This window comes from Hemiscyllium ocellatum, chromosome 23 (genome assembly GCF_020745735.1).
Source record: "Hemiscyllium ocellatum isolate sHemOce1 chromosome 23, sHemOce1.pat.X.cur, whole genome shotgun sequence".
Taxonomy (NCBI): Eukaryota; Metazoa; Chordata; class Chondrichthyes; order Orectolobiformes; family Hemiscylliidae; genus Hemiscyllium; species Hemiscyllium ocellatum.
The window spans coordinates 6,455,101-6,471,447 of NC_083423.1; the positions used below are offsets into that span (position 1 = coordinate 6,455,101).

Below are 16,347 nucleotides of genomic sequence, written 5' to 3' on the forward strand. Positions count from 1 at the left end.
TTACGGGTTCAAATCCCACTATGGCAGATGGTGAAACTTAAATCCAATTTTAAAAATCCATAATTAAAAAAACCTGACCATGTAACCTCTGTCAGTTTTTGTAAGAACATTGGGTTCATTAATGTTCTTTAGAGAAGGAAATCTGCCATCCTTACCTGGCCTGGTCTACAAAAAAACTAAAAGAAATGCAGATGCTGGAAATCCGAACCAAATATAGAAATTGCTGGAAAAGCTCGGGCAGCATTTGTGAGGAGAGTTCAGGGTTAACGTTTTGTTGAGTAACCGTTCTACGGAACCAGAATGTAGTCTGGTCTACATGTGACTCCAGACCCACAGTGATGTGGCTAACTCCTAACAATTAGGGATAGGCAAGAAAATGCTTGTTTAATGCAGTGACTCACACAAACAACTTTTTTAGATGTCTACTTGGATGTGTTCCAGGTCTGAGTAAGAGAGTGGGCTGATGTCTACAAAAGATTGCTGCATTTATCTTCAATCTTTATAAAACATTCCTTTTCAAATGTCATATCGCTCAGTAACAACTGGATACCATGGCAAACGTGTTTTAAATTGTGTTTCTTCTGGTAATGAGAATGGTGATCATGCTGGTCATCATCTATTTGACACAATATTCTCATTCGGTCAGAAAGATGGCCATCACTTCTAAAAATGTTCTAATCAAAGATATTATTATGTAGCTCTACAGCAGGCAGGACTTGAACCCAGCCTTCCTGGCTCAGAGGTAGAGACGCTACCACTGCCCCAAATAGGTCTTTTTAACCTATTTGTGTAATCAACCTGTTCGGAGATGTTATTACACACCCTTTGGAGCTGGTGGGTCTTGAACCTGGGCCTTCGGTCCAAGTGTAGGGACACTGCCACTGCACCGCAAGAGCCCCTTAATCATGTTCCATTTTCCACTTAACCTGATGAAGAAGCAGCGCTCCGAAAGCTTGTGATTTCAAATAAACCTGTTGGACTATAACCTGGTCCCATGTGACTTCTGACATCATTCTTTCATTAACCCGTTTTTCTCCTCGACCTGTTCTGACAATGTGGCTACATAGCAGGTGGGGCTTGAACTCTGCCCTCCCAGTCCAGGGGTAAGGACACTCCCACTGTGCCACAGGAGGGCCCCGTTAATCATGTTTCATCATATTACCATTGGATTGAATTCACTTGGACTATCAATACAAGAAGGAGCTCTCTTTTAAAGCAGAGAAGCTTAGCACCTAATCTTTACCCGGCTCCAGTGTCAATTCAGAATAAAAGAGAATTGAAAAGGATCACGTACCTAACAGTGGCCTGACACTACAGCAAATCGAAAGAGATGCCAGCAGGTAATTGAACAACTTTGCAAGGCAGAAATTAATATGTTGTCACTTGTTAAGATCCTTTGCTTCCTGATAGTTGAGAGGGAATTTACGAATGGGTACAGGTTATCTCTCAACGTGAATCAGCCTTTCTAATGAGGTGTGTCAAACACCAGGTACCACGTTTCCAGTTTCAGCTGGGCCCAAAGGTGCCAACTGGAGTGTTACCACTTTATTATGATTAGTTAGTTATGATTAGTTTTCCTACAGGCCCTTCGGCCCAACAAGTCCACACCGATCCTCAGAATAGTAACCCACTCTGACTAATGCACCGAACACTATGGGCAATTTAGCATGATCAATTCACCTGACCTGCACATCTTTGGACTGTGGGAGGAAACCGAAGCACTCGGAGGAAACCCACACAGACACGGGGAGAATGTGCAAACTCCACACTGACAGTCGCCCCAGGCTGGAATTAAACCTGGGTCCCTAGTGCTGTGAGGCAGCAGTGCTAACCACTGAGCCTAGATTAGAGTGGTGCTGGAAAAGCACAGCAGGTCAGGTAGCATCCAAGGAACAGAAAAATTGACGTTTTGGGCAAAAGCCCTTCATCAGGAATAGAGAGCTTTTGCCCGAAATGTTGATTTTCCTGCTCCTCAGATGCTGCCTGACCTGCTGTGCATTTCCAGCACCACTCTGATCTAGGCTCTGGTTTTCAGCATCTGGAGCACTTGTTTTTACCTAATCACAGAACCGCTGAGGGAAGGGAAAACTGAGAGAATGAGTGACCCTGGGCCAACGCTTCATAGCACCCAGTGGTACTAGGACAGGTATGGTAATAACTGGGGAAGCTGGCAAACCGGAGCCCTCTTTCTCAGTGGGAATCTCTGTGAGGGTAATCTAATGCAGAGGAAAAGGTTTGACCATTCTACATTTAGTGTAATCACAGTACTCCTTTCAGAGTGAGTGCTTCTACACTTGGTGTTGATACCCAACCTTAAGACAGCAAGGAATGTGTACCTTCCAACTCTGCAGAAGCACTGATGGACAATGACTAACTCCATCCAGTGGGCATTGGACCAAAGTTTGATGAGGCAGCAGTCTGTTCAGGGACTGCACAAAATAGAAATTGTTTCTCCGTTTTTAATTGGAAGCAACCTTCTCCATGGATTTTAGGGATGGACCATAGATGCTAAAAATCACACAACACCAGGCTATAGTCCAACAGTTTTATTTGGAAGTGCTATCTTTTGGAGCACTGCAAGGAGCAGTGCTCCGAAAGCTAGTACTTCCAATTAAACCTGTTGGACTATAACCTGATGTTGTGTGATTTATAACTTTGTCCACCCCAGTCCAACACTGGCAGCTCCACATCATGAACATTGGCTTAGCCAGCAATGCCCAATTCCGAACAGTGAATATAAAACTGACATTTTGTTAATGGACTTTGATCTGTAGATTAATGCCCCTCAACACAGCACCAAAAGAGACCTTGGAGTGCAGGTTCATGGCTCCTTGAAAGGCTAGTGAAAGGCAGGTAGACAGGCTAGTGAAGAAGGCGTTTGGTATGCTTTCCTTTATTGGTCAGAGTACTAAGTACAGGAGGTGGGAGGTCATGTTGCGGCTGTACACGACATTGGTTAGGCCACTGTTGAAATATTGCTTGCAATTCTGGTCTCCTTCCAATCAAAAAGATGTTGTGAAACTTGAAAGGGTTCAGAAAAGATTTGCAAGGATGTTGCCAGGTTTGGAAGATTTGAGCTATAGGGAGAGGTTGAATAGGCTGGGGCTGTTTTCCCTGGAGCGTCGGAGGCTGAGGGGTGACCTTATAGAGGTTTATAAAATCATGAGGGGCATGGATAGGATAAATAAATAAAGTCTTTTCCCCTGGGGTCGGGGAATCCAGGATTAGAGGGCATAGGTTTAGGGTGAGAGGGGAAAGATATAAAAGAGACCAAAGGGACAACGTTTTCACACAGAGGGTGGTACGTGTATGGAATGAGTTGCCAGAAGATGTGGTGGAGGCTGGTACAATTGCAGCATTTAAGATGCATTTGGGTGGGTATATGAATTGGAGGGATATGGGCCGGGTGCTGGCAGGTGGGACTAGATTGGGTTGAGACATCTGGTCGGCATGGACGGGTTGGACCGAAGGGTCTGTTTCCATGCTGTACATCTCTATGACTCTATGACTCTAAAAGGTAATTTTAACCATGAAAACTCCCCATCGATGCAAGAATCTTTTTCTTTACATTTGTAGTCTTTTAATGTTTACAATAAGAAATACAAGAAATCTCCCACCAGTACCCCCACACAACTGTTCCAGAACATTCACAGTGTCTTTTAAAAAAATATTGTCTAACTTGTTCGATAATTGTACTCGAGTGTACACGTATGTGATTTATCAGTGGAACACAAGTGAAGTAATTAGTTTTAAAATGTTTATATTTGCGATGTGCATAAATATCATTTAATATTGGGATGCATTTCAAAATGATCTGTTGAAAAGACAAATATATATGCAAATATAATAAAAAATGTAATAGTTAATTCATGAACAGCGCATCACTGTAGTTTTATTTGGTGCGATGAGCTGAAAGTTAGTAAGCACTTCACATTATGAATATACTGTAACTAGTGACCAGCTCACAATATTCTATTGTAGGTAATCCACTCCAATGATAGCACACAGCTCTGTATGTTCACCTCAAAATCTTTTAACCAGTCAGTCTGCATGCAGCAGAAAACATGAAGGAGGAACCTCACAATGCAGCAAAAAGTAGTCACTGAATGGAAAGACTCAGAATTACTTTGATTTAAACAACAATGTTGTAAAATACAAACCAGAATAAGAACAGACATTGTGCCGACAACTTAAGGGCTTGACAGGGTAAATGCTGAGAGAGTGTTTCCCCTCGTGGGAGAATCTAGGATCAGAGGGCACAGTCTCAGAATAAAGGGACAGCAATTTAAGACTGAGATGAGGAACTCGACAGAGAGCTTTGGGGGCAGAGTCCTTCTGTATAATCGAGGTGGAGATAGATAGATTCTCGATCAGTCGGGAAATCAAGGGTCACAGGAAAAGAGCAGGAAAGTGGACGTGAGGAATGTTGAATCGACTGTGATCCTATTGACTAACAGACCAGGTTTGAGGGACCGAATAGCCTACTTCTGTTCCTATTTTTTATGGTCCTACTTTCCAAAATGTCTTATTTGGAGGATCATTCTCAGGTACACTACAACATTCAGTGCAGTGTTAATTGTGTAGCACGTCACCATTGACATAGACAAGTGAGGGTGAGATGTTTTCCTCCTGCAATGGGGGGTTGATTTATTTAAATATTTAACAACCTTGACATCCCAAATTTAAGACCAACAGTGAGTGGAAGTCTGACCAAGTCAACCAAGACTCCAAAGAGATGGCCAATAGACTTTGAGATGTGTAACTTGTACTAATAACTCAAAGAGAATGACACATGGTCTAAACCTTCTGCTAGCAAGAAAAATGTGGAAAACATGATTTGAAGTTAATAGTTACAGTAATTGTGAACGGTTCAGTTTATTGTGTAGAGATGGCACTGGATAAAGATTTTGACCTGAAGCATCTGTGTAAATTATATAAAATATTCTGTTACAATGCCATTCATACATATTTACACAAAACATCCCATATGTACAAAACCTACCAACTGAAGTAATCAAAAAGGAAGGAGAGTCTAAGGGACCAGAGGATAACGGTCTTGCTAGAAATTTCCTTTTTGACAATTTTATTTTCAGTGTGACCAATTGCCGTCACCATGGCAACACTTTGGGAAAGCTTTCCTTCCGTGTAAGGAACAGTCCCTGAGAAACCAGCAGAAATCCCAATCAATAACCGAAGGGAGGAGGACAGCACCAAACTGCTCTGGGCTCACCTGGTCACAAACTGAGAAGCTTAGAACTGGAGGAAGGCCATTTAGCCTCTTGAACCATTCCATTTGGGTTCAAGTCCCATCTGCTCCAGAGGTGTGTAATAACATCTCTGAACACGTTGATTAGAAAATATCCATTGGACCAGGACTGGTCTGTCATTTCAACTCCTCTTGTCTGAGTGGGCTTCACATCACTTGATCACAGAATCATAGAATCTTTACAGTGTGGAAACAGGCCATTTGGCCCATCACGTTCACACTGACTCTCCGAAGAGCATCCTATCCAGATCCAACCCCTCGAACCTATCCCTGTAACCCTATCCTACCAAGCCTGCACATCCTAGACACTATGGGCAATTTAAGATGGCCAATCCACCTAATCTGAATGGAATAAAAAGTGTATCAGTCTCAGAGCTAGCTCACACATTCTGACCCATCCCAAACCTTCCATATCCTTTTCAGAGAACAAAAGGGTTCCAAAAATGATGTCCATCTATCAAACTAAGGAGATACTTATTTGCATCCTGGTTACTCTGTAACTATACTTTTTTGATAGTCTGTGAATATCTTTGCCAGAAAATGTCAAATTAACAACTAGTGTCAATATTTTATTGGATAATGGACTCCCCTGAGTCACTCTTGCAAGGAGCCAACAGAGATAGGGCAGGCTGAATGGCCTTTATCCATACTGTAACTAGTCTGATTCTAATGGCACAGTGTGTAAATCCAGTGGCGTTGTCATGGCTCGAATTCTTCAGGAAATGGTTGATATTTCGGCAGACAAACATCACAAGCATTTCAAAAAAGTGCAGAGATCTATTTTTAGCTTTTAGGGAATGATGTCTTCATGGGGTATGGAATTGAGAAAGGGCAAGGGGCTAATGATGGACCCCTGGCTCTCTGCTGCATCCACAGTGAAGGGGCAGAAATGAGATACTTCACACAGTCGTGATAAAGAGTAGGAGCAGGAACAGGCAGCTCGCTGACTGGGCAGTGAGTGGAGCGTCATCACAGGGATCAGCCACATCAAAGGTTGCAGGATGGATGAGATGGATCACTAAAACCAAAGAATCCTGACTGCAGCCACACAGGATGGCTGTCTAAATATGGTTAACGTTACATCAGAACTGTAAGATGGGCAGAAATCCAAGTGAATAGATTCCACCTGAATTCTGGAAGAGATGCACAACTAGGAAGGTAGAACCTTGAGCACAAAATTGGGTTGGGAAGTGGGGCAACATCGCAGGTGGTGACGTTCTGGCAATTTCTCTGGAAGTAGTAATCAAGAAAATGGGTCCTACCGTCCAGAAGGACAAGGGCAGCAGATAAGTGGGAACACCACCTCCAGCAAATCCTTCTCCAAGCCACTCACCATCATGACTGAGGAAATGTAACAACATTCCTTCAGTGTCACTGGATCAAAATCCTTTAACTCCCTTCAATAACAACACTGCCGTGCCTCCCCAGCATAGGGAGTGCAGCAGTTCAAGAAGGCAGCTCACTACCACCTTCTCAAGGGCAACTACGGATGGGCCATAAATGCGAAGAATATTTAATAACAGGACAGAGAGTTTGAGGGCAATTTGTTTGGTAGAGGCGAGAGTGACAAAGATTGTGGAAGGAAGGAGCACAGTGCCTGAGGTTTACAGAAGCCAGAAGTCACATGACACCAGGTTATTATCGGACAGGTTTATGTGGAACCACAAGTTTTCAGAACGCTGCTCCTTCATCAGGTGACTTCAAATAAACCTGTTGGACTAGAACCTGGTGTCATGTGACCTCTGACTTTATCCACCCCAGTCCAACACCAGCACCTCCATGTCAGAGGTTCTGAGAAGCACTCACTGCATTAGTAAGGTTTAAACAACTCTTTTATAGTCTCTATAAATTGTACTTGATTTGCATGTGTAGCCTTGCTGGAACTCACAGCTTAATAGATTACCAGGGCTCGGAGAGAGATTCTGTTCTCTGTCATTAAGGATGTTACTGGAACAGGGGAAATTGTTGATGGGCATTGTGTTTTCATTCGCTGAAAAGCACTTTGACTAAAAGAAAAACACATCCCTTACTTTCCTTCCCCTTTATGTGATTTAAAATTGTACTTTGTTCATAAATCTACTGTTTCCAATTGCAACAACTTCATGAACAGAATCATATCATCCAACAAATAATAAAGGTTAATGTATTACTTAAAATGAGATGGTGGCTCTTTCTAAAATAGATGTTAAGACAAATGTAATAAAAATAAAAATGGTGTTGTCTTTCCTTAAAGATAAGTTCCACTTTTGAACCTTCCTTTGGGTTAGTAAGCAGTTAGTCCACTTCTGACACAACCTGATTTGACTCCGTTTTTCAGCATCCCTTTTCAGCATCCTGAGTTCTTTATTTTAGTGTTTAACTCAAGAGAGACTGGATTGCTACTGTCACTTTGACAGATTTTTTTCACAAGTAAATAGCCTGGAAGTTGGCAGTTGGGGGAGCTGTTGAATGTAGGGCCATTACTCTGTTGGCATTTTTGAGCTTAGATCAGTACAGTCTAGTAGATAAGGTCCACGCTCTAACAGCACAGGAGTCAAACAAACAAATTCTCCAAATGTGATTTGTAGAGTATTTCACTCTGCTTCACATAAACAGAGTATTTAGCAACTTGTCACTGGGTTATAGCTGCACTGTGACAGTTGTATATTGGACAAATAGCCAAGTCGCTTCCACTCCTTATAATTCATGACTTGGTGAGTTACACCTTATTGGTGAGGTTTATGACATTGAAGATGGTCTGAAGCTTAGGTGATTCATCTTCCTGCAGCTGAGATAGCCCAAGGTTCACCAATACTTCCAATTTAGGTCCATTTGGAACATTGCACAGTGCTCGAAACAAGCTCAAAGAGATGAGAATCACATATACAATGACCCGAACTTGATCCATTCTGGCCAATGATGTCATCTCCACTGAATTAAAAAAAGAGAGGGATGAGTGAAGATCTGCTTCAGTTGCTGGCTCTCTGGTCAACGTGTCATTCTGATCACTCAACAATAGTTGAGTCAGCCATCATTAGTCAAAGGCTAGCACTTTAAAGAAATCCTTTTGGTTATATTTAAAGGCAGCACGGAAGCAGGATTGTCTTCCTTGCTCTTGAACAAAAGGCATCATAAAATGTCCCTGAAAAGTGATCATCAAGTTTTCATTGAATGTCATTGCTCCTCAGTAAGCCCAATTTCCGTAAAGCTTCTTTGCGGGAATCATTTGTTGCTCCACGGCCTGAGAACTGGACTGTTATTCCTTGAGACCTGAACCCAGTTGGTCTTTGAATGGACCTTGACCTGTGGATTTCAGAAGTAGTTATTAAGGGACCGAGGTGAGGAGTCTCTTTTGTTTCAGGCTTGGAGACCGGAGCTTTCACAGCTGGGGTGATGGGATTGGTCACAGGGGCACCGTTGGACACAGGCTGGACCTTCATAGACTGAGACAGAGGTGGATTCCTGGTCTTTGGCTTGAAGCCACTGGGATTATCCGACTCAGACTCGTCCAATTCTTTGACCAGCCCCAGTTTGTTCGGGGTCTCACCCCTCGCTTGGTTTGCCACCACCTCATTGAACGACAAGCTCCTCCTTGGGCCATTGAGATTATCTTTCTGCTGCCTTTCATCAGATTCAACAGCAAGAAGGCTTGCCCCACCCAGATTGGCCAACACTTGGGCTTTGCGCTGTTGAACTTTGACAGCTGCTTTGGTGATGGTGTTGTTGTATTCCTTGTTTGCCATAGAAATGCTGATGTTGGACGGGAACCTTTGCAGCTTCACATTTTTGTACTGAAACTCATGACTCTCGGTCGGGGAGATCGAGTCCGGCTGGTCGCTCTCAGATGTGGACCACTTCCTCTCTTTTGGTGACAAAGGCGATGTGGCCCCATTCCCGCCCTTTTTCTCTGCAATCTTCTGTGCGATGACCATCGGAGTTGGCACTGATCCGGGCGGCTTTGTCTGGCTCCAAGAGACTCTGGCTGACTCTATTTCCGATTCTGGTAAAGTTCTCTCAAAGCTTCTTTGCTTTCTAACCTGTGCCATAGGGGGCACGGCAGGCGGACTCTCTTGCTTTGTCTGAACCTCCTCTTTCCGCAGCACACCACTGTCTTTGTCAACTAGAAAGAAAGAAAGAAACACGTTTTTGACTTGTTGGAAATGCCTTTCTTTTCACAAGTTAACATTGTTGCAATTTTTATTCGTATACGTGGATTGATGGTGACTCCAATTATTGTCAATGGGAGGAAGAAATAAATTATTGCCATAATAAAATCACTCTCATTTTAATCAAAGTACATAGAGACCGTCACTGTTTTTCTTTGATTTTTCTCCTTTTTTTGGAGGTGGAACTGTGAATTGAGGTTAGAGTTGGTTGAGCTTTGAAAACCGCATTTTTTAACAGAGAAAACAAATGTAACTGTTTGCTGTTGGTCACTGTCCTGGAAGACAGTGCATCTTAATTACTGAGGAACAGTGTTCCCAAGAAGGAAAAATGTAGTTCAGCATCAAGTGCTGCTGTGCTCTGGGATGGCGTCTGGTTGGATGTTCAATTGGTCAGTCAAGGGAGGAACAATGCTAACTAGCCAACCGCAGAAAATGTTGATTAAGAAAAGAAAAAGGGAGGGAGAGAATTGGTTCTGACTGCCTTCGGCAGCTGGAAAATGATTTTGGAATCTTTACAACTAGCTGCTCTGTGTTACTTGTCTCTCTCTCTCGCTCTCATCCAGTTAAGCAATTGTTGAATGTTCTGAGAAAAGAATCCCAGTCTGTAAGAAATAAGTAAATACTTCTGTTACCTACTGAAACAGTTTGCATTCACCGGTGATGATAAAATTAGATGTACAGTTATGGACAATTCATTATCCAAGAATTGAAAAGGCAAATTACAAATTTTTTTTTCTTTGTAATTTATCTTTTAACTGTTTCTGTCTGTCAGTTTGTCTGTGTGACTGAGGATTATGATCAAAGAAGATTAAGTTTAAAAAGTATATTTACTGGACAACCTTGCCATTTAGATTTGTTGCACTAATGCTCTAGTATTAATAAATCTTTTTTTTAAGTTATAAACTTTGTGTCTAAGAACTGTTATTCATAAATTCTGATTAGGGACAATTGGGCATGGTGGATCAGTGGTTAGCACTACTGCCTCACGGTACCAGGGACCCAGGTTGGATTCCCGTTTCAGGCAACTGTCTGTGTGGAGTTTGCACATTCTCCCCGTGTCTGTGCGGGTTTCCTCCAGATGCTCCAGTTTCCTCCCAAAGTCCAAAGATATGCAGGTTTGGGTGAATTGGCCTGGGTAAATTGCCCATAGTGTTCAGGGATGTGTAGGTTAGGTGTATTAATCTGGGGTAAATGTAGAGAAATGGGTCTGGGTGCGTTTCTCTTCGGAGGGTTGGTGTGGACTTGTTGGGCCGAAGGGTCTGTTTCCACACTGCAGGGATTCTGTTCTATTCTATATCAAATCCGGTGATTGTGAAGCTGATTTGCTATCCCTGTGCCATAACAGTGACATGAACAGGTTGACCATGTAATTGCTCGACTTATAACCCTGGTAGTTATTGGTAATTTTTTTCTTCATTTGTGCGACATGGCTGGTGCTGCCTGTCCCTAGTTGCTCCTTAAGCAGGTGGGGATGAGCTGCCTTCTAGACCTCTGCAGTCCATGTGGTGTGGGTTGACCATAGGAGAGAATATCGTTAGGGAGAGAATTCCAGGATTTTGACCCAGCAACTGTGAAGGAACGGCGATATATTTCAAGTCAGGATGGTGAGTGGCCTAGAGGGAAACTTGCAGGGGGTGATGTTCTCATGTATCTGCTGCCCTTGTCCTACCAGATTAAATGGTCCTGAGTTTGGAAGGTGCTGTTTGAGGATCTTTGGTGAATTTCTGCAGTGCATCTTGTAGATGATACACACTGCTGCTACTGAGTGTTGGTGGTGGAGGGATGTGATGTCAATCAAGTGGGCTGCTTTGTCCTGGATGGTGTCAAGCTTCTTAAGTGTTAGAACATAGAACATTACAGCACAGTACAGGCCCTTTGGCCCTTGATGTTGCACTAACTTGTGAAACCAATCTGAAGCCCATCTAACCTACACTCTTCTATTATCATCCACATGTTTATCCAATGACCATTTAAATGACCATCCAGGCAAGTGGGGAGTATTCCATCACACTCCTGACTTGTTCCTTGTAGATGGTGGACAGGCCTTGAGGAGTTAGGAGGTGAGTTACTCGCTGTATTCCTAGCTTCTGTACTGTTCTTGTAGTTACTGCATTTATATGGTGAATCTATTTCAGTTTCTGATCAATGGTAATCCCTATGGTGTTTGTAGTGGTGGATTCAGTGATGATAATGCCATTGAATGTCATGCAGCAGTGATTAGACTGCCTCTTATTGGAGATGATCTTTGCCTGCTATTTACGTAATGTGAGTATTCCATGCCACGTTTCAGCCCAAGCCTGAATATTGTCCAGGTCTGGCTGCATTTGGACGTGGACTCCAGTATCTGAGGGGTTGTGCTGAACATTGTGTAACCATCAGCAAACATTCTCACTGTTTGCACTGGCTGGAGAGGCTGATAACCGAGGCCCCGGGGTTAAGGTAAATGGAAAAAGAACCAGGAGACAATCTAAGGGAATATTTTGCATAGGATTTGAAACTCATTGCTTCATAGGACGGTGGATACAATTTAATAATAGCCTACAAAACAGGAATTGGGATAAATAATTGGATTGTAGGGATGGAGTCAGAAATGGGGCAACCTCTTTGAAAGAGCTAGTTCATGCTCGATGGATTGATTGGCCTCCTGCTGTGATGTAATCATCCAGTGACTATACTCAGGGACCTGATCAGGATTGAGAACTCATGATATAAAGGATTAACTGTGTATTGCAAGGTACAACAATGCTCCATCGTGTTGCATCACTGGATTATATACATAATCATACTTAATGTAATGAAGAAAATTGGTCCCATTTATTTTTCTTTAAAAGCCTGGTAGAAGAGGCAAGTTTCACAGCAAAAGAAACAGTGCAGTTGAACAGAGTAAGAGAAAGCAAGTTAAATCTGGAAGGACTGGTTGGCTGGCATTAATTTGACGAACTGTATTCAAGAGACGACTAAATATAGCATTTGGGGTGAATGGGATCAATAGTTCTGGTGAGAAAGCAGGATTGGGCTATTGAATTGGATGATCAGCCATGATCTTGATGTAATGGTAGAGCAGGCTCAAAGGGCCGAATGGCCTCCTCCAGCTCCTATCTTCTATGTTTATTTATTTCTATATGAAGGGAACTTTGTGGGTGGCACGGTGGCACAGTGGTTAGCACTGCTGCCTCACAGCACCAGAGATTCAGGTTCAATTCCCAACTCAGGCGACTGACTGTGCGGAGTTTGCACGTTCTCCCCGTGTCTGCGTGGGTTTCCTCCCACAGTCCAAAAATGTGCAGGTTAAGTGAATTGGCCATGCTAAATTGCCCATTGTGTTAGGGGTAGGGGTATGGGTGGGTTGCGCTTTGGTGGGTCGGTGTGGTCTTGTTGGGCCGAAGGGCCTGTTTCCACACTGTAAGTAATCTAATCTATAGTTTTGTAACAAAATGAGACATTGATTTGAACCCAGAATAGATGGAGGGAAAAGCAAGGTAGTGTGGCCAGTTTACATACCTGGAAGAACATTGTCATATTTAGGAATACATTTTGTTGTCGGAGATTGGGTTGCTACTAAGTCAATGATTTCTTCAGTTCCCGGGGTGGTCTGTATTGGTGTGGCCAGATCTTCACTTTTCACACTGCACACAGAGTAACCTTCCTCCAAATCATCGTTCAGCGAATCCAGAGTTGTCTCAAAGAACAGAATACATTCCTTTTCCTCGTGAGACATATAGCTCATGAAGTCATCATCCTGCAGATAAAGTCCAATGTGGAGTCAAAAAAGAATGCAGGAAAATCAAATGGTACAAGAAACGTACACAGCAGAGAGATAAAGTCTTTAAGGCCGAGGTATAGACTTTCACTCAGTAAGGGAATTGCACTGTGGGGAGAATGGCCATCAGATCAGGCACAGTCTCATTCAATGGCAGGGCACACTTGATGGACTGAATGGCCCACTTCTGCTTGTGTCTCTTATGGCCCTTGAATATTTCAAATGTGACCCTTTGGCAGAACTGACGAGAACCGTATGTACTCCTTGAATATAACTTTCACTTTGTAACATTACACGACAGTGACTACATTTCAGGAGTACTTTATTGACTGCAAATTGCCTCAGAACATACTGAGAAGGTTAAACCAGCAGCAGTCCCCTCTGAGAGAGCAGCCCATGGTCTGGTAGGACTATGGTGACTTCTTACTAGACCAGTGGCTTTACCACTACACCACCATCTCCCTGGTCAGACTGTGGCACTTACCAGATTGGAGTTTCTGGACCTGGAACCAAAGCCACTGTCACCACTTCCCATTCTTCCCACACTCTGAAGCTTGTTCCTCGGTGTAATGTCAAAGTCCATCTCAGAATACCTCGACTCTACTGGCATTTCTGGTCTACTCCAGCAACAGAAGGAATTTTGTGTTGAATGTTAGTATCAATGTGTATCCCTGCTGTTCCTTCCAAAGGAATCGATGTTTCCTGCAGGGAGTGAAACAAGAATTCTGAAGTGAAAACTCTTAGCTCACAATATCAGGGGGTGATACATCTGAAAAGATTTGATTATAAGCTTCCCTCATTCTTTGACACAATAATATTGGCACGTAGGACATAGGAGCAGGAGTAAGCTATTTGATCCTACAAGCCTAGTCTGCCATTCAGTAAGATCATGGCCTTAACTCCATTTGTCTGTCCATACCCATCGCTGCCTTCGCCTGCTGTAACACGGCACGCCCCAATGCCAGATAGATCAGAAAATACTCCAAAACAGAGGTGGCCAGCCTAGAGTTAATTGAAGTGTATCAAAACAATTAACACAGGGAGTTCAGTGGCTAATGGTTAGCACTGCTGCCTCACAATGCCAGGGACCAGGGTTCAATTCCACCCTCGGGCGACTGTCTGTGTGGAGTTTGCACATTCTCCCCGTGTCTGCGTGGGTTTCCTCTGGGTGCTCTGGTTTCCTCCCACAGTCCAAACATGGATGGATTGGCCATGCTAAATTGCCCATAGTATCCAGGTGCAAATGTGTTGCTGGTCAAAGCACAGCAGGTTAGGCAGCATCTCAGGAATAGAGAATTCGACGTTTCGAGCATAAGCCCTTCATCAGGAATAAGAGAGAGAGAGCCAAGCCGGCTGAGATAAAAGGTAGGGAGGAGGGACTAGGGGGAGGGGCGATGGAGGTGGGATAGGTGGAAGGAGGTCAAGGTGAGGGTGATAGGCCGGAGTGGGGTGGGGGCGGAGAGGTCAGCCGGCTTGGCTCTCTCTCTCTTATTCCTGATGAAGGGCTTATGCTCGAAACGTCGAATTCTCTATTCCTGAGATGCTGCCTAACCTGCTGTGCTTTGACCAGCAACACATTTGCAGCTGTGATCTCCAGCATCTGCAGACCTCATTTTTTACTCATAGTATCCAGGAACGTGCATGCTAGGTAGATGAGTGATGGGAAATGCAGCATTACACAGCTAGACTATGGGGGAGGGGGGGGATGTTAGTCTGGGTTGGAGGGTCAATGTGGTTTCAATGGGCTGAATGGCTTTCTTCCACACTATAGGGATTCTATGATTAGGGGCAAATATAGTAAAGGAACTAGTTCTCCTAACAGAGAGGCCAATAACTAGGGGACACACATTATAAGTAATTGGTGGAAGAATGAGAGGGGAGGAATGCGTAGGGCAATGGAAGTCTGGAACCCACTGTCTGAAAGGGTGGTCAGGGCACAAACTCTAATCACATTTGAAAAAAACACTTGGATATGCAGATGAACCCACCTAACTCACAACACTACAGACCAAGAGCTGGACAGGAGCAAAGCAAATTGAAGCTGGACAGTTCTTTCGTGGCTAGCATGGACATGTTGGGCTGAACAGCCTCTGTCTGCACTGTAAATGATTGTGCTTCTATCCCAAGGTTAACTTCCTGGTTTGGTTTAGTTGTTTTAAAGCTGAGTCAGCAATTGGAAATTGATGGTGGATTGGGTGAGGGAGAAGACACGGTCATCAAGCTTGAATACTGCTGATTGGAAAGTTGAGCCATATACTGGAGTCAATCCCTCTCATCCCACCCTCGTCAGGATAAATGCAAGAATGCCAAATTTCAAATGGTCACATCAATTTAGATGACAGGAGAAAAAAGTGCCAATTGCTTGGCAAGCTGACTCTGATTGGTCAAGAGATTGCCACATGGAATCCAAACAGGAACTAATAGGTTCCTCAGGTAATTCATAAACAGGTGAAAGGCTTGAGCAGATTACTTTTGTTTGCAGAGACCCGGTCCTTCTGTAAAAATACATATGGCTTCTAGCAAGTGTAAATGATCCAGTTTCTGAGTTTGACTTACTTGGTTGTTATTATGAGTTGAAGAGGGTGGCACTGGAAAAGCACAGCAGGTCAGGCAGCATCTGAGGAGCAGGAGAGTTGACATTTCGGGCATTAGCCTGAAACGTCGATTCTCCTGCTCCTCGGATGCTGCCTGACCTGCTGTGCCTTTCCAGTGCCATGCGTTTTGACTCTGATCTCCAGCATCTGCAGTCCTCACTTTCTCCTTGGTTGTTATTGTAGCTATTGTGACAGTCGGGATTATTAACCATGTGCTGCCTAACTGCAGAAACTCCTCTAACGGTTGGCAGTTTGATTTGAGTTTGACGGGAACAGGATGGTTGTATCAGGTCTGTAAGGATGTTTAGTACCTGGTCAGATTTTTGCTGCAATGATGGATCTCCACCATCTTTGTATCTCCAAGGCTAGGAATACAGCAGTGAGTATCACACTTCATGACTCCCCAAAACCTGTCCACTGTCTACAAGGTGAGGTACTGGAAAAGGTACAGTAGGTCAGGCAGCAGTTGAGGAGCAAGAAAGTCGACGTTTTGGGCAAGACCTGATGAAGGATCCAGCCTGAAATATCAACTCTCTTGCTCCCCTGATGCTGCCTGACCTGCTGTGCTTTTCCAGCACCACA

The 16,347-nt window shown here is 43.6% G+C and overlaps 1 protein-coding gene across 1 annotated transcript in view; it reads right to left on the bottom strand.

The window, feature by feature from the left end:
- Window positions 1-3,557: 3,557 nt before the first annotated feature.
- The window catches only part of LOC132826647 (proline and serine-rich protein 2-like), a 61,421-nt gene continuing 48,631 nt past the window's right edge, over window positions 3,558-16,347 (bottom strand). The window contains exons 2-4 of the mRNA XM_060842629.1: window positions 13,656-13,873; window positions 12,913-13,150; window positions 3,558-9,365 (exon numbers count right to left, since the gene is read on the bottom strand). Of these exons, the coding sequence (XP_060698612.1) occupies window positions 8,410-9,365; window positions 12,913-13,150; window positions 13,656-13,781 (1,320 nt within the window). The 5' untranslated portion in view covers window positions 13,782-13,873 and the 3' untranslated portion in view covers window positions 3,558-8,409. The remainder of the gene's footprint in view (window positions 9,366-12,912; window positions 13,151-13,655; window positions 13,874-16,347) is intronic.